We start from the raw sequence: 23,012 nt of genomic DNA, 5'->3' as shown, positions 1-23,012 counted from the left end.
ATGCACACACAGACACACATATACACACATTGTTTAGTCCACTCTTTTCATTTTGCAAATGAGGAAACTGAGGGATCAACAGAAGAAGTGACTCTTTGCAGATCTCACAACAGTAATAGAGTTGGGAGCCAACCGAGGCTCTGGGAGTTTCAGTTCTCAGGGCTTCCTCTGCTGAAAAGTTGGGCCTCAAGAAAGGACCAGCTGAATCAACAAAAGGGAGTGGCTTATCTGAGAACAGCCTGGGCACAGAAATGATATTGCCCCCTTCCTATCTGAATAAAGGCTTCTAGCCATGCCAGGAACATTCAAGAACAGAGGGGGAAGTGACTGCCACAAAAAGGTGAGACCAAGTCTCGTGACACCAAAATCCTAGACAGCTACAACCCCTCCCACCTTTTTCGTAGCACAGATAGTTCAGTCAACCTAAGTCAGTAAAGAAGAAGCTGTTTCCTTTGAACAGTCCAATAAGAACAGGAAAAAGAATTTTGATAGAGTACATTGCAGTTGATCTAACGCCTTCACATCCATTATTTACTTTCACCTCACAGAAGTCCCCTTAGTAAAGAAAAGAGTTTAAAAAAAAAAAGCCCAAAGACACAGTTGGTCAACTGCAATCCTGGAAGTCAAGTTCAGCTCTTGCAACTCCATCCTCAGTGCACCTTCCTCTCAGCTGCCTCCACCCAACGTTATTAATGACCAAAGCCAAACACAACTAGACCAAAGGGCAGACGGAACCACACCCTCGGGTCAACCAAACAATGACTAAAATCCCTGCTTCAACCCCACACAGGCTCCCCAGAACTTCAAGACTGAGGAGCTGGGGAGCACGTTCAGGCACAGCCCTCTGCGGAGAGAAGCCAGCCAGAGCCCCGGCTCCTGCCCAGCCCCACTAACCGCCGCAGCGTGGCTCCTGGTGCCACGGCCCAGCTGCACGGGCGGGTTTCCTGCAAGGGAACTCCCCAACATTCCCAACCCTGCTGAGCCCCAGAGGGCGGAGCGAACCTAACAGAACGTTCCGTACCACATTGGCACTTCTGCACCCGGCAGGCTTTAGCTTAAACGCAGGTCCCCGAGAGCCGCAGGGACCGTGCCTTGCAAGAATACACAGGAAGCCGCCGGGGGAGGTCCCTTCTGGGCAGTGGGGCCAAAGGGACTTCAGCTGGAATTGTTAGCGATTGGCACGCATTCCTCCTTTCATAAAATATTTTTCAAAGCTAGGTTAAAATTAAGTTTAAAAGCTGTAAGGATTATAGACTGCCCTGGGAACTCATGCAAGCAAAAAGAAACTGATGCTAGCTGAGGCAAACTTTTAACACAAGAAAGTTCTTTTAAATGAAGCAAAACTTTTGTAGAAAGACTGATCTAGGCATGTGACACCTTTAAGGCATAAGAGGGGTAGAGAGACATTTGCAAATTGTGTGAAATGTGTCCTCGATGATAAAAGAAAGGGAGCAATCTTTGGAGGAGCAAAAAAAGTGTTCGGCACTTGCTCTGTGCTAGGCATTTCACATATTTCACCTCGTTGAATCTCCTGAAACACCTGGGAAAAAAGTTATTATTCCCATTATCAGCCAGGAAATAGCCTCTCAGAGAAGCTCAGAAACTTTCATACAGGTGCACAGCTACCAACTCCTGGAGCATAAAGATGCGAAGGCCAAAGCTAGACATGCAAGTAAGTCCTATAAATAGCAGCCACTGCTGTGCAGCTAAGGGCAACCCTCACCTATGGAAAGAGCACACATAGAATGGCCAGTTTCTGGCAATCGTTCAAATGTGAGTCACATGTCACTATACAGGGGACATGTGTGTGCAATGCTATTCTCCATTTCAATGACAAAACTGACTCACCATCAACAGGATGCAAGCCAGGAGGTGTTTTCCCAATACTCTTGATGGAACTGCACGAATCTAGCCATTTTTCTTTCTCTCAGTTGCCCCCAGCACCAACGACTGCATTTGAGATACCTGACTGGTATAATCATAGAGGCACTACCTACCTGGCACCTTGCCACAAAGAAGCACTGATCTGCTTCCAGTGTGAGCACCCCCACAGTTCCAAATTCCTTACCATCAGCCTCTAGGGTCTAGATCATCTCATGTGCTGATGCAAGGAAAAAATGTAAATAATAATACTATAATAACAGATCTTTAAGTCTTTATTAATGCAGGAAAAACTGCTAAGTATTTCCCATGGCTTACACTGCAATTAATCTGCACCAACACAACCTTTTAAATTAGTCAGTATTATCACTCCTTTTTGACATATGAAGAAACTGAGGTTCAAGAGGGGCCAAGTAACTTACTAGAGGTCAAACTGTAAAAGTAGAGGTAAAAGTTAAACCTATGGACCTATGACTTCCAAGTGCAAACTCGTAACCACTATGTTTCATGCCTCTCATAATTATGTTTAGTGTATTTCTTCCCTATTATCTTTGTTCTTTAAAAAACAAACAAACTAGGAAATAAAGTGTCCAAAGAGACAAGGCAAAATTTTTATACTGGTGGGCTATGTAGGATGAACGACATTACAAAATATTAGAAATAACTTACAATTAGGAACTTATTAATGAATTGAAAATCAGTATTCAATGCAAAAAATATTAACTTACCCAACACATGCACACAAACACACGTGTTATAAATGACTGAGTCCCCTGGAGGCTCAAGTACTGGGGTTCTCACTGGGACTTGATGTTCTGAGGCTTTTAACCACTAGCTTCTCAAAAATGTGTGTAACAGCAATGCCGGGGACACTCGCCCCTTCTTGTACATCGCTACCCTCCCTTATGCCTTGCATGTGTCTGCTGAATGGGAAACAGAGAAACCACTGCAGAGATAAATGTTGGAGCTACAAGTCCCTCAGCTCCAGATTAAACTCCTTATGCCTTTTTGTTGAACTAACTGGCCTTTGAATTTTCAGATCTAACACTGAATACGAAGACACAGAGATAATTTTCCTCGTAGGGCCATCAGTAAAATGCCAAAATAAGAATGAGAGCCTTGTGCAGTAGCCAGAATGGACCCCACTAAATGACCAAGCTCAAATTGGTGACCTTCCCATGCCTGGAGGAAGTTTCACAAAGGGGAACTGAGAGTACACTCCGTGTGGACGCGCCAAGCTCTGCCTCAGCATCAGCTTCTCAAAGAGCAGCACAACTCTGTGAGGAGAAAAAGCTTATCTTGCCCAAACATTTAGACCTTGTACACAAACAGACCTGATTCATTTCTGCCATCCTTACTTAGAAAATACCTATGAATGATCACTGTCCCTAAATTTCTCCTTAAACATTTATTCATTGGAAGTAAAAGATTTTAAAATCCCAGGAATGTTCTAGAACTACAATTATACGTAATCCAAAAGCTGCCTAGGATCAAATAAAGAACATAAACTGAATTCCAGTTACCTCCATCAGCAAACGGTCTGCCTCTTACTCTGCCAAGGATACAAAGAGCATTCTCTCATTCCATCTGCTCAGCAAACTTTTACCTTCTGCAAGGACTCTTCAAATGCACTTCTAAAGCTGCTTCTGTTCTGCGGACAAACTGCTGCACACAGACTCGGCAGTGACATTCTCCCAGAATGCCACTGTATCCCTCAGGGGCTGAAGGATAAGACTTGAAAGAAGTGGAAGGAGTAGTTCACCCTCTTCCCAGCCTCCCCTCTCAGCCAGCAGCTTCCCTCCAAGAGTCCAGCTTCAAAAGTCCAGATGCAGTGAAGTCACACATGAGCTCACACACATCCAGCTTAACTCTTTAGAGACCGACCCAAAGCTGGCAAGAAGGCTACGGGGGACGCAACGAGACAGGAAGAAAGGACGACCGGTTTAGTTTATTTGGGGTGACTGCTGTCTAAGGAGGAAAGGGAGGTTTGTCCACCATCACTCAACAAAAACAAAAAAAACACAAAAATTTGTCTCATTTTCTTTAACGGAACTAAGGCTTGTGAAGCTGCATGTTAAAGACCAAGATTTCTTACAGCACACGAATTCTGGTCCTAAAAGAATGACTGGAATAGCCAATAAAATTTATCTAATTAGTTTGTATTACAGAAACTTTCACTGTGTTAAATTCACACTGCATCCAAGTCACTTTTTTTTTCTACTTTTCATTTTTGGTACTTTTTTCCCCCTCTTCCTGCTCTCTTTGATCTGAAAATATTCATTTGTTCTCTTGTTCAAATCCTGCTTCAGACGGCCAGCAGTGGACAGTCACGGCTCACAGCTGTCAGCCCCAGAAACAACTGCCACAAAGGCAGCTGAGCAAACTAACAGCGATCGGACACAAGTGACAGCCGCCAGACCCAGCTAATGGATCACAGAGTTGGCATCAGTGCCCCTAAAGGGAAAGGAGCCTGGTTTTAATAAAGTCGTTTTCTTTTCCACTATTTTTTTTTCCTTTGAGCCCCTGGTACTTTTGTCGGGATATGGGAATTATGAAGATCAGGAGGTAAGAGAACTTAAAAGTTAATTTATAAACAGAAGCAGATTAAATTACATACCCTCAAAGGAAATGTGCCCTTTCAAGAATGCCCTGGTCCACCCAGAAAATGATTATACTGACCGTCCAACAATTTTACTCTTAAATATATACCTAGCCTAGAAAAACTCTCCCATATGTGCACAAGAAGCCACGTATAAGAATGTTCCCTGCCACGTTGAAATAACAAAAGTACCAGACATAGCCCAAATGCCCATAAATGGGGGAAATGGAAAAAAAAAGTCACAGTAGCTTCATGGAATGAATACTGTAGAGCAATTAAATTAATAAACTAGGACTTTCTAAATCAGTAAGGATGAATTTCAAATGTTGAACAAAAACAGTTGAAAAAGAAAACAAGTACCCTTTACATAAAGTTCACAAACCCTAGTGGGCACCGATGGACAGTACATGTAAAAATACTATACAGTGTATTGTTTCTGGATGCATACCTACAGGGGAACGAGACACCAACAGGAAAGAGGAACGGAGCCAGGGAGGCAGTCACAGGAGACCTCAACTCATCTGCAATGTTTTGTTTCTTAAATTGGCTGGTGAGCTCACAGGTGTTGATTATTTTGTACCCTTTGGGCTATGCCTAAAATGCTTTCGAAGTCAACTGCACAGGGCAGGGGTTCTTAACCTTTTTGTGTTCCACGGACCCCTTCTCAGAAGGCAGCGTCAAATAGTTTTATGACACTCAACATCGGAGGTCAGAGAAAATAAAGATAATAAGTTGATTTCTTTCAAGTCAAGCTCGCAGACCCACTGAAATCTTTCCACAGGGTGGGTCCATGGACCCCTGGCTAAGAAGCCCTGGCATAACGGCTACCTCAGCGAGAGCAGCGGCACCTGTTCATTCTGGAAGGGGAGCAGAGCTTGAGGGCAACGAGGTGAAGTGTTCCATCAACGTCCTCCTCTCCACTCCACTCCCCAAATCCAAGCAGCTGCCTCACTCTGGCTCCCTTCATCTAGAAAGTACCCCACCCTACCCCCACCACCCCGAGAACCATTTATATCTTTATCCTTCAGAACCTCTCAAAAAGCACCACTTCCAGGAGAGTCTCCAGGACACTCCTGAGTGTGAGAAGCCCTGCCCTCTAGACTAGTCGTCCGGGGTCTCTACTGGCATTATCTGTGAAGTTCTCTTATCTGCCCTCCTCTTTGCAAGAAACCTTAGTCTCCAAGATAAGGCAGTGCTGGTCAAGTTCATTCCACACACGCTGAGGGCTCAGTTGTGCCAGAGGTTCTGGAGCCCCAAGGCCAAGACTTAAGAGGTCTATGACCTACAAGGTGGGATAGGTCTGTACCTGGCGGACTATAATGTCACAGGGTGAACCCTAAAACAGTTGCGAGAGGAATGTTGAGCGTAAACGATGAACTTTCATGGCTGTTTCGCAATAATTTTATTTAATACCTCCAGTTTTCTCTATGTTAGAGTACAGATTACTGCGCTTGACAAGAAAATGTTAGCTTGTTTCTGTTGATTAATTATAAAGACACTAAACAGACTATCATTAAATCTCCTCACCTCCAAGTAATCCAAGGCTTTTAGAATTATTATTATAGATCTACAACATCCTAGGGTTAAGTTCACCATAGTCCATTCATACCAGAGGATTTTGAATTCATTTTAAGGACTATGTGAGGAACTTTCAGAAGGTATATTATTACTGGCAATAACAGCTAACATTTACTGAGTACTCATCAAGTGCCAGTAAATTATCATCTCTTTTCCCAAAAGAGGAGGTTGAGGCTTAGAGAGAGTTCACCAAAATTTGAAGCAAAGCACTCTGACTTGAGAATCTACACTCCTAACCACTAACCCACACTGTATCCTAGCAGAAAAAAATCAACTCTTCCATCTCCAGAACAGGGGCAAGCGTCCGATGATCACTACCCCAAAGGGTGCACAAGAAATTACCTCCACAGTTACAGCCTGGGCCACTTACTTTTACAAACCTCTCAGGAGAGTTTGCCCCTTTTCCCCATCACAGCTCACCTTTAATGGCTGCTCTCCCTAAGAACAGGGATGGCCTCTCACTTGGCCTTATATTCTGCCTCTAACAAGTTTCCAACGCTTCTCAGACTTTCATGTGCTCTGCATCACCTGGGTATATTGTTAAAATGCAGTTTCTCATTTACTAGGTCAGGAGTGGACCCTGAGAGTCTGCATTTCTAACAAGCTCCCAGGTGAATGCTATTGGGTAGCAAGATGGTGAGTAGAACGATTAGAAAAATCTCAGGAGGTCAATGTGGGTGATTGATAAAGCTTTCCTCTCACAATCTTAGATTCCGAGACCAATAGAATACCCATGAAATAAGGATCAGGTGCAGGCATCTGAAAGCACATATGATGTATGGGGATGAGGAAGTCAAAGCATGTATCTACATGGGTTTAGATGGCATTTAGTATGAATCCTCATTAGCATTTATGAAAAAGAATATTCAGGTTCCCTTGTGCCATGATCACTGTGTGTTGAATATAAAGGAAAGACCCTGCTAGGAGCTTGGGCTGATTAATAGACTCTGTATTGAGGTTTATAGAAAGCTTATGAAACTCATAGGGGGGCATTCAAAGGGAAAACAAGATTAAAGCATTGCAAAGTACCCATTTTGGATTCAAATAAATTCATACTCCTACATAAAATACCTTCAAAGAGTTGTTGATTTGGATATGGTCTCTGGTCTTTTGTCCTGAGCAGAGCAGAGTTGACTGAATAACATTCCTCATGCAGTATTGCAAACCTGGTGTTAAATGACCTATGCTGAGAGGAAATGTTACTGCTTCCTATAAAAAAATAATGCACTGAAACATGAATAAAAAGATTGCTGTATCCTCATGACCAATTGAAATATCAACTGCCATTCCAGTTTTTATGGAAAGCTAGCATTCTCCTTGTAATAACTTGTACCTCCAACATCCTTTATCTCCTGTTCAAGACGTTGGGGTCTTTAAGAAAAGACCACCCACATGGCCATTTCAGCACACTACAGCACTCTTCCCACCAACCTCCACCCAAGGGCATTGCTTTTGTTTGTTTGTCTTAAAGTTTTTGTTAAACCACTTAAGCCACAGAATTGGAACTTCTCTGGAAACCCAATTTCAAAGCCGGAACCATTGCCTGAAGTCATGACCAATTTACCCAAGAGTTTTTCTAAGAGAAAAACTAGGATGCTGAGACATAAAATAGACTTTCTCACCCAGAGGGAGAGCCTCAGACCAACAGACTCAATGCACTGTCTATCTGAATTCAAGTGAAAAACAAGCCAATGACCAGAGCACTTAGCTTCCACACGGGGCTCAGACAATGCACTGAGATGTGCCTCAACCACAGAAGAGCTGCCAGGAAATTCATGCTAGCAGGCACATTTCCTACCAAATGGGAGTTTTCAATTCCCAAGACAGGACCCACGTGCTTCTGCTTGAGCATCTCTCAAGCCCCTTCTCACCCTCCAGGCACTGTCTCCCTCCCACAGCTCTAAGTCTCAGCCTAAGTGAGTGACTCCAAGTACCTCCCGCAAACCTTCAGTCCCACATTCCCGCCAGTCCTGTCAATATTTCTATGTGAATGACCCACACTCTCCTTCAATTTAACCTATTTTAAATTGACCTCATTAGATGGGGTCAAACCCTTTACAAACCCTGCTTCCCTCCCCAATTCCTGTTGAGTGTAATTTATCCATGCTTGAAGTCTCCCTATCATTTTTACCTGGCCCCTCATGCCTTCTATGCAAACATTCGCCGGACTTGCATCTTTTTGTCTTTACCAGGCCTTTTCTCATCTATTCCTTAGACTATTTCTCAGACCATTGCAAGACCCACGGTCAATGTAAAATGAATGTCCACAAACTCAGTAAATTCTTATAAGCAGCCTGTAAATTAGCTGGTCGGGTTATTTCCATTTTACCAATAAGGAATCATTGGTTCCACCAATTGAATGGGCCTGCCCCAAATCAAGCAGCCAGTAAAGAGGATGACTCGAATTCCTCCCTTGTGATCCCAAATCCTACTATTTATTCTATCCTACTTCAGCGCATTGTGCTTTAAAAAAGCAAACAATAAAAACAGCGATGTCTTAGGCAGTCCAGGCATAAGTGTTTCCAGTGGCTTGGAGATGGCATGGCTGGTGCTGGCCGCTCAGAGGCTGATTCAGGGCTTGAGAACAGGGCAGAGATACCTGACCGCTTCTCTTCAGGGTACTCTGCTTCATTATCTCCTACTACACAGATATTGTTAGGGCACATGATTTTCTTTTCTTGATTTATCTCACTTACTCCACCCTCCTTTACAAGTCAGGGGCCATTAATTCCACTTTACACTTGGAAAGGTTCCCAGATTTTATGTAATTTCCTAAGATTACACACCCCGCAAATCACGGAGGCAGGGTTCAAACCCAGGTATGATTAACTCTGAACCTTGTAGAGCTTTGCGCTCTCATCATGCCACAGGAACTCCTCGGATGTGAAAATCCAACGTTACCTTTGCAACTACTTTGGGTAGCTGAAAAGAGAAACAAAAACCTCTTTATCCACACAACAAGTTTTGAAACATAAAGGATCAAAGAGATCACTAGAGCAATAGCAACCCACTAATGAACCTATAAGGCACCACACCTTCACACTCCCAACGACAGAAGAAAAGTTGGGGGCTCCGTGGTCAGCCAGGTCTAAACAGACCATTTCACATGACTAAAATCTTTTCCTCTGCCATCAGTTCAACTAATCTCACACTATTTTAATCTTCGTTTTAAGATATATGGATAATTAATTTTAAGATGTATGGATTATAATTAAATGCCTGTAAATCGGGATGTTGAAAACCATTTTGAAATCACACTTCAACAAATACCTGTATTAATCTCATTTCATGCGACTTCTTCCTAGGCAGAAAGACGTTAAGGAAAGAAAAAGAACTAAGAAGGAAAAAGATAGTTCCAACCACCAGTATTCCATCCAAAGTGGGGAGAGGGAGGGCAAAGCGAGTAAGAAACCACAAATAGCAAATTCAGAGCAAGCTGAGGGCTGACTGAAGCGCTTTCCCCAGGCACATCAGCTGCACACAGATGGAATACATCTCTTCCACTGCACGCCGTATGCCGAGCAATAGCTGAAAGAAAAACTAGGCTGCTGAGACACAAAATATACCTTTCCTATTAAAAGAGCATTTTAGAAAGCCGTTTTGTGTAGCTGAGAGAGCCAAGAAAAGCTCCTGCCATGTAACTGCATCTGGCATCTCCCTTTTTTCTATCTGCCCACACCCCAGCTCAACAGAAATGGACAATATTCAGCTCTGCTAATGGTCACAGTGACATCTGTGCCTTAAGAGCCTCAGGCCAGAACTTACTGATTGGAGTCCTGGTCATCAGCTGATAAGCCATTGAGGGAGAAGCACCCAGACACAAAGGCGCCCATTGGAACATGTATAACTGTAAGTCTCTAATTATCCGTTCTAATTTTGGAGCCATGTGACTGGACTTTAGGCAGCACCGCTGACCCCCGTCAGCCCGAGTGCGATGTAGCTGGACCACAAAGGGAGACGATGCTACTCTTCGCTCCTTCATTAAAATCTTATGTTACATTTGCTTGGCGCGTTATTTCCTGGCCAATACGTGGCTTCCTGGGCTACGTTCAATGCTCAGATCAGTCAAAGCATAAGGGATAATTTAACTATTACAGTCCAGATTTATTTTAGGATTTTAAGGGGTTTTTTTTTTTCACTTTACAGAGTGATCTATTTGATCTCCCAGAGGTATTTAATCTTTTAAAAAACACAGTGAAAACAAGTACTCTAAAAAAATAAAAGTCCTTCCCCACCTGATATTTGAATACTACAGATTTGAAATATTTTCTTCTCTTGATTTAAGTGGGAGACTAACAAGAAGAAATAGTCATTTTCTGGCCACCAAAACATGGCTAAATCCATGACTGGAAGGTGTTCCTGAGACAGGAAAATAAGATTTGCTCAAGTGATTTGACATTCTAATCAACCTTTCTCAAATGCTTTGACCCATGTCTCTTTAAAGAAGCAATGCCACAGAAAACCAGTACACTGTAATCCTGCAGTCAGAAGAAATATTGTCAAATACTGCCACTGAAATAATCTTTAATAGCAAACAGAGTCACATATTGACATAGGAAAGTATTTTAAAATATACATAGGCAATGCCAAGCAAATACATTTTTGTTTTGAGAGCAAAAAATAAGGTCTTTGGCTCTGTTCTACGAACTTATGATTACTTGTTGAGATTACTTGGTGTTCCAATTCCACAAAAGATCAGGAAGAGCATGGACTCTGAAGCCTGACTACCAGGGTTCAAATGCCAGGTCTGCCATTTACCATCTCTGTGACCTTGAGCACGTTCCTTAACTTCCCTGTGCCTCAGTTTCCTAATCTGCTTATTATGATTCAGCATTTGGTGTTTACCAAATTAAACAAAACCTATGGGATGCATATGATATAAAAATACATTTTGAGACTAAAGTAATCATGATATTTTCTACTGGCCAACCTAATTTTATATATTTAAAAGTACCACACTAATGCAAAGTGTTAATCAGAGACATCTGTTGAGGTGGAGGAGTATATATGGGAACTCTGTATTTTCTGAATGATTTTTCTGTAAACCTACAACTTTTCTAATAGAAATAAATTTTTTTAAAATGTTGTCCCTCCTCTCCCCCACCCCCCCCCGAAAAAAAGGGATGAGCTTAATTTTCCCGGTTCACTTCTGCCTAGAACCAAAGAAGCATTATCAGGGTAGGCCTCATTTTGTCATTCCCTTTCCTTGGTTCTTTCCTCAAAATTCACTTTACTCAACATGGTCGAACCCCCAGTCCACTACTAAGGAGATGGAGAGGCTTCTGAACAGAGGTGGCACTCGAGACATGCACAACTTGTTTTATTTCTCATTTGTAAATATTCTCAATACCACAGCTTTTTTTAAATGAACTTTGAAAAAGTCATTTTTCCCTTAAATTCTTAGCCCTTTGGCCCTGAGTGCCTGGCTAAGGGCAGTCAATCGTGTCAGCTATCGTGCAATCAGCATTCTCATCTGGATAACAGGCTCAACGGCTCTGCAGAAGGATGTTTAAATGCAGAAGAAATGAAAAAGCTATTCATCCATTACTTTTAAAACTTATGGAAACATGTTTATTAGTAATTTGGTCATTTTTTTCTCATACACACAGCCACCACCAGCAGCTGTGCATTTAAAGCTTAGTTTCTTGAAAGCTGACCAACTCACAAGTGTGTGACTCTGTAGAATTATGGCATGAGAGAAATTAGATCAAAATCACAAAGACGTAAGAGCCCAGGCAGCCCAGAAGAGTGAATGAACCCGATCTAGGGGTCAGGTAACTTGAATTCCGGTACAGGATCTGTCACTAGCAAGCCACGTGACTCTGGCTTTAGGTAATTCACCACACCAAATGGGGACTCAGCGTCTGTATTATAAGAGGTTATCTAAGGCCCCGTCCAAGCTCTAAAACGTCATAAATCTCCAATCCACAGCACTACACAATTCCTCATATGCGGCGCTTCTCTGAAGCACCAAAGGTAGAAAAGTGGGCGAAGAAAACTATGAAGGCTCTTCCAGTTTCTTCCCAATTTCTTAGGGCCATGAAGTCCTGCTCTGTTTTTTAAAACTCTGAATACAGACATACAGCACAAAAAGAACCTTTCTCCACCCATAACTGCTCATTATCTTCTCGTGCCAACTCAGGGAATACAAAATGGGGTGCCCCACCGAGCGACTGAGTCTAAGGCTCTGGCAGTGCTCAAGGAGGGGGGGAAAGCTCACAGCAGTAAGCATGCTGGAGGAAGGCCAGAGCTGGATGAGAAGTTAGGGGGACTTATCTCTAAGAAACTTCTCACTCAGTGCCAGGATTTGGTCTGTTATCACTAGACAAGGTCTCTTGGCCTGACAGTGCTGGTGACACGGCTGAAATTCGCCTCCAGGAAGCTTGAAGTAGACCACTGCCTAAATCGGAAGTGCTAAATACTACAATCAACTCCAATACTTTCTCGCAATACATTTCACGCTATCCATACTAATTCCTGGCACCCACGCTGGCCCAAACCACGATTGCATCCTATTCTGAGCACAGAGCACACCTGCAGAAGCCTGTCGCCCAGTTCCTTCCTGTTCTGATGGGCTGGTGTTCAGCTCTCGTCTTCATTTACATGCCCTCCCCGTGGCTTCTGCAGCAAATCCTCTCAGCTCCTGAATCATTTTTTGATCTGTAATATAAGCACCTTCTACACGCTCTGGAAAGGTGGGTTGAAATTTCAATGACATTATCTGCCTATCTGTCCCTTAGCATTTTATCATAATATATAGTTATCAGAGATGGTGGTGAAACCAAGACTCAAGGGGCACCCTTCTCTCGGAGATCCGGGCAGTCTCAAGGTGGGTTACTCAGCGAACCCATTCAGATTCAAACCTTTACTCAAGCTCCCCACTGTGCTGGGTGCCTTGACCTAAATTAACCCTAAATCTCAGGGCCCCTCAGTGCACTGGATCTCATTGACCCTGTTTTGCAAAGACACAAATCAGATTTCAGAGAGAATAAGTGGCTTGGTCTTCTGCATTTGAGATCTGTGTCCTTTCCATTATCTCACTGTGACCCAATAAGATTACCAACATCCACGGACCACTTCACAGGAAAACAGCCTAGCTAAAAGGTTATAATGAGCCAATCTTGCATTTACTCGTCCAATGAACTAAAGTAGTTCCAGAAAATGCAACTCAGGAAGGGTCTGCTGAAGGAAAAATAGTTGTTGGAAACATGTGCTACAAAGAGTCAATTTTAAAAAATAAAAACCTGATATTTTTTATACAGCTTTAAAATAGTGTCTCCCCAGTTAATCTTCCCTTCCCAGCTTCTCATAAACATTTTCAGGAAAAATAAACTACACACAGTGAATCCTTGAGAAGTTTAGCATCCTCTGCCCACTGATGGTGAGGCCAAAGGACAGGCAGACGATCTGATGATGACGAGCAAGAAGAAATGAAACGCTGGATAATCTGTAAGGAGAGACGGAAGCCCTAAATGATAGCTATAGTATATGTGACCTCTACAATTTGACATTTATCTCCGAGGTAGGATTGAATCCTAAATTAGAGAAAATAAGTACCTACAGGTTTTATCAGCCCTATCCAGCGTCAATATAATCAGCTCCTTCCCCACCATCTCAGAAACAGGAAGACAGCTCCAAAGAACAGGAAATCATGGAACAGGGGACTGGAAGAGATTCTGGTGACCATCTAATCTAACACAGTCTCAATTTCCAATTAAGGAAACTCTGGTCTCACAAAACACCTTCCTCTAAGTCACCAACCAATGTCGGTCACAGAACTAAAGCCACAATCTCCCACGCTCTTTTCCCAGCACGGTGTTCCCGCCATCAAAGCCTCATCTGAGCAGACTCACTGGCGTCACTGGATGCAGATTCATCACCCACAAATATTTGTTCAGAATCCAATTTACATACAGTAATCCAGGAAACGCCACCGAATAAAATGACCTCAGCGTGCCAAGTTGGCAAACCTCTAGAGTGTGCTCTCCCTGCCCTAAAATCTCAAATTGCTTTTTACTCCCATCATTTGCTTTATAGCTACAGAAACCAGCCAAATGCTTTTAGAAGATGTTCAACACACAGATTTCCCAAAAAGAGAACGTTACAAAAACAAGCACCGTGACGCTAATGAGAAGAAGACCGGTACCTTCCCCAGAAAGCAATCTCAGGGGTGCCTTTCGTGTAGATGGTGTCGCCGATGTCGTGCAGCCCATTGGGGACCCCACTCGAGTAGCCCATCACTATTCCGCCATCTGCCGAGACGCTTAGGACGTCTTGCTGTCCTCCCCCTGAGGTCCTCTCCAAAAACTGGCCAGCTTCTTTAATGCGCTGCTGAATCATTGGAGTCAGAGGCATTTCAAAGCTAAAATAGCTCTCAGGCTCTGAGTATAACGTCTCCAACGACTCTGCACTGTAGTATAAAGACGTGTTGTCCAGAATGGTCTCAAACTGGGAGCTGTACACATCGGTGGAGTCCTCCGTATACCCAGGCCTAAGGACATCATCCTCTGCTCCGCTGATGTACTCCTCCAGCTCAGGAATCCTGGAAAGGAAGGGGGAGTTAAGAATTTCAGTATTAGCATAGTCTTTCTTTTTTCCCTTTCAACAATATAAAAAAGCTAACGCTCTGTTGCACAAGCCTTTGAATTCATGGGCTTCTGTCTTAACACCGTAGTTGAGAAGGAAGCTATCAGCGAAACATACCCAGGTTGAGAAAACTCTAAGCATACATGTGTAACATACCCAGGTTGAGAAAACTCTAAGCATACATGTGTTATATTATACTATCAGTAATTTAATATAGTTCCAAACTAGCCTCTTAGTGTATGAAGACAAATGGTCCAATGAATATTTGAATAAAATATGAAACTCTCATTTTAGCCAACTAAATTCAGCAGATTCAGATTATTAACAATGACCATCATTCTCAATCATAACAGAAGCAGATAAATATATGGTGTAAACTTAATGGAGGAAAAATACACTAAACTTCCAGCAGTTTGTTAATACTCTAGATTTAACTAAGACCAACTGCTCTCAAGAGTACGAGTACATCAGAATCCAAGGGCTGCCCTCTGCTGACAAGAGGCAAAACCACAAAGAAATTTCAAGTCCAAAATGAGGCAGCCAATGAAGGACCTAAAGGGAAAAAAAGCCAAAGGTTAATGAAATCAGCGTGAAACCAGAAACAACTTGAAAGTAAATATCCAGGAATGGGAAATTAATTGCGGCACACCAATGTGAAATACTAAAATGCAGCCAATTATTCAAACATTTAAAATATACATGATGAAAACTAAGTAAATTTTTAAAAACGGGGAAAAAAAATCCTCATATTAGGTCAGTGGAAAGAGCCAGGGGTCCATAATGAGAAAAACCAGGTGCTGAATTCTGGCTCTGTCTCTTTGGGCAATTTACTTAACCTCTCTGAGCCTCTGATTCCTCACCTGCAAAAGATGGCCTCTTAGGCCATCCAAGATCCTCAGTATTGCCAAGATCCCATTCAACAATACAAATGTTAAATTATCGCAGGTCTACAGTGGACACAGCTCTGCTCTGAGCTCACTCTTCACGGCTTCCCACTGCCCTTGAAATAAACCTGAACATCCTTATGACCTCATGACGCTCTAACAAGTCCCTCCCTCTCCACACTCATTTCATACCACTCTTACCCAGCCCCTCAGGCGCCATCCACACGAACAGTTTCAAGTCTTCAGACTGGCCGTACAGCAGGCCTTCGCTGCGCACAACTCCAAGAAGCGCAGGGCAGGGGCAGTCGAGCGTCCCTCCGCCGTACGTGCTGGGCTCTGGGCGGGGAACACTTCCCACCCTCTGCCTAGCTAACTCTTCCTAATCATTCAGCTTCCAATGAAACACCTTCCCCAAGTCATCAGCTGAATGGAGCTTTTCCCTCTCCCTGCATTCACAGCATTTTTTGTCTAGTATGTCTCTGTTCTTTTCCTTCACGACACCCAGCACAGTTTGAAACCCTATATTTAACACTTTCATATGGTCAATGTTGATCTTCAGCAGTCAAAGAATATACTTCTTTTTTTTTTTTTTTTTTGAGGTACTGGGGGCCAGGGATTGAAGCTGGGACCTTATATGTGGGAAGCCAGTGCTCAACCACTGAGCCCTGAGCCGCATGGGCTCCCTGGAGTTGGTTTTTCATTTGTTCTGCTTGTTGTTGTTTTTGTTTGTTTTAGGAGGCACCAGGAACCGAACCTGGGACTTCCCATGTGGGAGGCAGGTGCTCAACCACCCAAGCCACTCCTCTATATCTGTTATGATCATTACATTAATGCCCAGCAGTGTTAAAAGACTATCAAAGATAGATAGATAATAGACAGACACATAGATAGATAGATAGATAGATAGATAGATAGATAGATAGATAGATAGATAGATAATCTGTGAAAGGGAAGAAGGGAAAGAGGGAAGAATGAATTAATATTCTGCACAGCAGCAAAAGTGCATGTTTCAGTGGGAATATAAACACTGGGCCATGTGCCATGGAGAAGGCTGCTTTTGAGGGAAGTCTAGAGACTTTTATGTAGGGAGCACAAAGAGGAGGGGAGAGAAGAGGGAAAGCCATCCTGGATCTGTTAACTGTAGTAGAAGGGCATTTCCTTATACAAAATATAAATAAAAACAACAACCAAAAGACTTTCAGCCTTGACACAAATGTTCTCCCATATAAAAAGACTGACAGACAAAAAAAGATAATGATACAGATTTGAAATAACAAAGCACAACAAATGCCTTCGCCAAAAGGAGCATGGTCTCGTCAAGACTACAAGTAAAGGTGGCTCTGGGAGTGAAACACAGGTCAGGTCTTCCGTTTATCCGGGACTCTAAGCTGGCCTGGATGTCAAAAATGAAGGGAGACAGTACAAATATGAGCACATTCTCTCATGAACTATAACAAACCTACAACGCTAAGGCACGGTGTGAAGAGCAGGATGGTCTGTGGGGAAAATACATCCAATGGAAGCTATGGACTACAGGTGGCAGTGATGTTACGACGATGTTCCTTCATCATTTGTAACACACGTGTCACAACAAAGGAAGTTGCTGATGGTGGCGTGATGTATGGGGAATCCTATATGGTACACATGATAGTTCTATTAACTCACAAGAGCTTGTAGGAAAAAATTAAGAAATCCTTTAAAATGGAAAGAAAAGACCCAGAAATGCCGCACGATGCTTAGTTTACTTCTCAGGGTCATAAATCAAAACATACATGACTCTCGAGAAGGATGTCCCGTGGGAATGCTGTGTAGTGACTGAATTAAAAGGTCTACTTCTGACCTTCTGAAATGTCCTTTCTAAACAGAAAACTGGGTGGGCCCAAACCCAGGCCCTCCGTGTTCACATACCTGGGCCGTTAAGAGATTGCAGCCATCAGTGTCGCACAGGGAGGAAATGCTGAAGTAAGGGTTTAAGGAGGATGGGGTATGTCAAAAGAGTCCAAATCGTTTCATATCATTAAAGATAACGGTGGCATGTTTTCACTACCTTGAGGTTAGAAAACGTGACATCTGTCAATTTTAACAAACTATCAGAAATGGATTCACATAATTTAGCATTCACAGTCTCTCCACAGCTCTTGTTTCCCTGGTCCATGCCTAATGGACATCTTTTAACAACATCACTTAGAAACGTAAGAGGGATCTGAAGAGACCTGGCTTACAGTGGCATTTCTTCCACTTCCTGATAACAGGGCTTCAACGTACTTTGCCGTGAGTCCTCATAGCAAACACAAGACAAGGGTTTCCTCTCATACACACTAAGTATCAGGGCAGCAGGTTTGTGCTGTGCGCTCACCTTTCCTTGTCTGGCTCCAGTTCAGGCTTTTCCTCAAGATGTTGTTTGTTTTCTTTCAGGAAGACCTCGTCCTCTCCACTCTCAACAAGAGACGCAGGGAGACGCGTCTCTGAGCCACCGCCAGGCCTCTCTGAAGGAGCCTTCCAGGTTTCATCCCAAACAATCTCAGCCAAACCAAATGAGTTACACAAACTAGCAGATGGAATGAGATGCCGTGGAACTTGGGAAACCTCTTTGCGTTCAGGAGAGGCGGTCCGTGCCAAGGATGTCTCAAAGTCTACCGCATGCCTTGCCTCGCTCTCCTCCCCTCCTGCCCACAGGATCTCCACCCCCTGAAATTCCACGTGTTTGATCCGGCCCGGGCGTCCCGCAGAGCTGCCTCGGTCACATCCCCCAGGAGGCTCTCTCCCCATGTCAGGCCTCCTCTCTCTCAAAAACCCGACACTGCCCACGGAGTGGTGGGCGGCCGCTGCTCTCTCCACAGAGGATCCCGGGCACCCTGGCTCCTGCACGCACAGAGCCCCTTTTCTCCCATTCCTGGCCATCTGGGGAAGCTCTGGCTGAGCTGTTCCAGTTAGCAGTGCAGTCAGATCCTTCTCCATGCGCAAATGAAAATTTTGCTCAGTTGTTACTTCAGCTGCAAGAAGTCTGCCTGGCGATTTTTCCTGGCCCGCAGGGATTAGCTGGTCTGCTCCCTGTGTTTTATGATCAGCAGGGTCCAGCTCATTCCTGACCTGCTGAACTGAAAACCCAGAAACAGAGTCTCTGTCCAGTACCTTTGGAGGCTGGAACGTTCCTGAAGGTCTGGTTTCCGTGGCTTTCAGAGCTGAAATCAAAGAGTCCAGGGGTTGTAAACGTTGGTCCTTGGGGTGGCTAGGGCAGGGAGTCTCTCTGGCGTCGTTTGGTCCTTCTGTAACACTGTCGAGCCCACCAGGATGGCCAGCCAGCAGCCGGGCCCCCTGCTGTCCTTGTGGGCAGCACGGCAGAGACTCCACATCAAACTCGAGAGAAGCCTGCAGGCCTTCTCCACTTTCCTCCATGGTCCCGTATTCTGGAAATTCATTCGTAACATTCTGTGGGAGTAAAGTGCTTCCTCCATGATCACCTATGAACAGAACAGAATGGACACGTGGCTTGTTTTGAAAAACAGATTCCACCGTGGATTAAAAAATATCCACACGTATTAGGCACTCGGTAATATTTGATTTTTTTCACTGTCTCCTTCTTCCCACCACCCTGCAACACACACATTTCATAATGTTGCCAGTGTCCCTTCCACTTCGCCTACGTGAATGAAACCACAAAGGTTTTAGTATAGAAGGAGGCATCCCAATCAATCACACATGCCATATTTAGACTCACTTCTGGTGAAGTCCCATATATAAAGATTCAGTAACTCAGTTGATTCAAATGCAAAAATAAAATAAAATAAGTATATGGATCATCTCTCAAATATCAGCCCTGTGAAGGAATGACTACAATGTTTATATTAGGCACAACACCAAATAGTTTTCAGGCCCAGCATTTGTTCAGTGCAATCTCAGAGACAGAGTCACAGAAAAATCGTATAACCTATTCAAAGATAGTAAACATTTTTGCAGCCAGGAGACTCCCTTTGGCTGCTGGATTTTTGTGAGGGGAAAAATAAGGTTTTTAATACATCCTTGGAGAATGAGAGGGAAGCTAAGATGGAAAGGAAACTTAATGGGTTGAGAAAGATTTCCAGGATTTCAACTGCCTGCAATTTAAATGATTTCCTGTGCCCCAATATAGGAAGCAGATAAAGCAACACTAGTAGATATTTTACCTATTACATCAAATTCAGAAAATTTTCTTACTAAAATGCCAATCAGGATAAGGGGGACATTCTGATACACAAAAAAATTAATTTGGGGATTTGTGGATGACAGTTACAATCCTATCAGCCCCAGCATCCGATTTCCTTTTGAGCTTAGTTTTGGTTACTAAATCCTCATCAACAGTAGAAATGTTATAGTGTACTCACTATGTTTGTTGTTGATGTTATTGTTGTTTTTAAACCACTGCAGTGCTACAACCTTCCTAATTAGTAATATTTGCTAAATGTACTCAGTAAGTATAGTGAAATGACTGGCATGAAACACAAGACATGCACAAAATGGGGTCCCTTGGAAGCATAAGTTAAAAACAGATGTTAAAATTTGATAAGTGTACACCCGAGAGTATGTTGTTTCATATTAAAATTAAACACTAATCAAGTGTTGGTGGAATCCCAGAAGCACCTCTCTGTGATGCCTTCACCAGACGAAACTAATAGGACATAGCTGGCTGAAGTCCAAAGAGCTTTCCAGAAACTGATTTTGAAAGGGAAGGCAGCTAGCAATAATGAAGATCCCTCTTCCTAGGTAGCATATTACCATCTTCTTTTCAATAGAGAATTAGGTAAAACTTACCATTTTCCCCTTTTAAGTAAACAATCCAGTCGTTTTTAGTATATTAAAGTTAATTTCGATAGGGATCGTGGTGAATGTGTTCATCTATTGGGGGGATTCACATCTTGACAATGACCATCGGCTGTGTTTCCATTTATTTAGATCTTCTTTAATTTCATTTAACAATGTTTTATAGTTTTAGTGTACAAGTCTTGTACTACTTTTGTTAAATTTATTTCTGGGTATTTTATTCTTTTTGATATTATTGTAGATGGGATTGTTTTCTTAATTTCCTTTTCAGATTGTTTATTGATAGTGTATAGAAATGCAGCTGATTACTGTGATGATTAATTTCATGTGTCAGTTGGCTAGGTTATGGTCCCCAGGTGTTTAGTCAAGCAAGCAATGGTCTGACTGTTCCTGAGAGGGTATTTCATAAAAGGATTGGCATTCTTAGTTAGCTGATAGCATCTACAGCTGATTGCATCTACAACCAACAAAGGAGATGGCCCTCAACAATGAGGGGAGTCCACTCATTCAATCAGTTGGAGGTTTCAAAGTGAGAACTGCGGATTTCACAAGTTGGAAAGAATTTCTTCCTCTTATTCAGCCAGCCAGCTTCTCCTGGGGGATACAATTTTACCTTCATCGGAGTTTCCAGCTTGTGGCCTGTCCTGCTGAGTTCGCATTTGCCAATCCTCACAGTTGCCTGAGCAAATTTCTGTAGTATAAACCATCAATTCTGTTCCTCTGAAGAACCCTGACTAATACAATTACCGTATATTGACTTTATCTTGAACTTACATACTGAAACCTTACCAACCTTGCCGTTAGTTCTAATAGCTTTTTGCGGCTTCCCTAGAATTTTATATCTATGAGGTCTTGTCATCTGTAAATAAAGACAGCTGTACTTCTTCCTTTCTAATCTGGATGCCTTTCATTTCTTTTTCTTGCCTAACAGCCCATCTCTAGTACAATGTTGATTATAAGTGGTAAGAGCAGCCGCCCTTGTCTTGTGCCTAATCTTACAGGAAAAGCTTTCAATCTTTCACCACTAAGTATGGCGAACCTATGGGTTTTTTGTAGATTCCTTTATCAGGTTGAGGAAGTTCCCTTTCATTCCTAGTTTGTTGATAGTTTTTATAATGAAAGGGTGTTGTATTTTGTCAAATGCTTTTTCTGCATCTATTGAGATAATCCTGTGGTTTTTGTTCTTTATTCTATTAATATGATATATTACATGAATTGATTTTTATATATTGAACCAAACTTGCAATCCATGGGATAAATCCTACTTGGTCATGGTGTATAATCCTTTTTAGATGTTGCCAGATTCAGTTTGCTAGTAATTTGTTGAAGATATTTGCATATATATCCCTAAGGGATATGAATCTGTAGTTTTCTTGTGATATTTTTGTCTTGTTTTGGTATCATCAGAGAATTAACTGGAAAGTATTTCATTCTTTTATACTTCATATCTTTTTAAAGTTTTTTACACTTATTTTAAAATTTTTTTGCCAAATTTTACCATTTTTTAAAACTTTAACCAGTTTTACTCCCTTTGTCACTCAGAAGACTAGTTTCTTCAACAGTTTAAAGCTAAAATATTTTTAGAATACAATAAAAAATAAAATAAAAAAACAAAAGGGATGTTTTCTTTCTTCAACAAAGTAAAATTGCCAAAAAAGTAGCTACAGAAGTACTTGATCCACAGTGAGAAACATATCCTCTAAATTTTACAATGATTTCTAAATTAGTTCTCTAAACTAGGATATATCCTAAGTTTCAAGGTTTGAAAGAGTCTACAAATTAATTCAGCCACCTAACATAACAGGTGAGAAAATGGGATCCAAGGAATATTTATATAATACAACCAAAAAAATCGGAGGTCATTAATTCAACCTCTGTGCTTTACATCCCTCCCCACCTTCTCATCTTTATGGACAGTGGTACCCTAATTTTCTCTAATATTTTTCCTGAAATTTTGAAAAAGTATCTAGAATGGTTATCCAATGTCCAGCTTCATCTTCCCCCTTCATTTTACAGGTGAAATTCTTCCTAAAATACACATTTATGTTGTTTTCAGTAAGCTTTGCAATACTACAGAATAAAGTCTAAAGTTCAAATTCGTTGATCTACAAGTTAGGGGGTACAGTCTAGTCCCAATCTATGTTTTCCAATCCTTGTCCCTTCCATGCTCTCCTCTTTCATGCATATAATACCACTGCTTCTCAAACGAGAGGAGGAGGACAGCACACAAATACCTGGAAAAGTTCCTCTAATTCTAATATATCCTGAAAATAAAGTGAACCACATATACGCTCAGAACATTACTACTTCTTTACCTTTGCTCAACCATTTTTCTCCACCTGACATACTTTTTCTTCCCATCTCTCTATGATGAAATGTTTTCATCTTTCAAAACCTAATTTAAAGACTGATGAAGTCTTCCCTTAGTCACCAACAGCTTGAAAGAAGCCACCTATCCTCCTCACAAATGTCAACAGAATTTTAGATGTATGTAACATAGAGCATATATACATGAAATGAATTAAGAGATGTTAGGTTAGTTCACACCTTAAGGTTTCAAAAGGCTACAATTTTTAACTCATCATTAAGTGCTCTAGGAAAAAAATCTGCTATAGAGATCAGTGAAGATTTAGCATCACAACAAACTAGAGTGAAATCCATTGAAAGCGGGAAAGAAAAGGTAAGCT

General features: G+C 42.2%; 1 protein-coding gene across 5 annotated transcripts in view; it reads right to left on the bottom strand.

Moving 5' to 3' along the window:
• Window positions 1–23,012, bottom strand: part of PSD3 (pleckstrin and Sec7 domain containing 3) — a 483,258-nt gene that overhangs the window by 278,967 nt on the left and 181,279 nt on the right. For all 5 annotated transcript variants that reach the window (XM_058290063.2, XM_058290064.2, XM_058290067.2 and 2 more), the window contains 2 exons: window positions 17,885–18,989; window positions 14,205–14,600 (listed from right to left, as the gene is read on the bottom strand). In XM_058290063.2, the coding sequence (XP_058146046.1) occupies window positions 14,205–14,600; window positions 17,885–18,989 (1,501 nt within the window). The remainder of the gene's footprint in view (window positions 1–14,204; window positions 14,601–17,884; window positions 18,990–23,012) is intronic.

Source organism: Dasypus novemcinctus, chromosome 29, assembly GCF_030445035.2.
Source record: "Dasypus novemcinctus isolate mDasNov1 chromosome 29, mDasNov1.1.hap2, whole genome shotgun sequence".
Classification (NCBI taxonomy): domain Eukaryota; kingdom Metazoa; phylum Chordata; class Mammalia; order Cingulata; family Dasypodidae; genus Dasypus; species Dasypus novemcinctus.
Note: the sequence above shows the minus strand (reverse complement) of the source record. Positions and strands in the feature narration are given on the sequence as shown.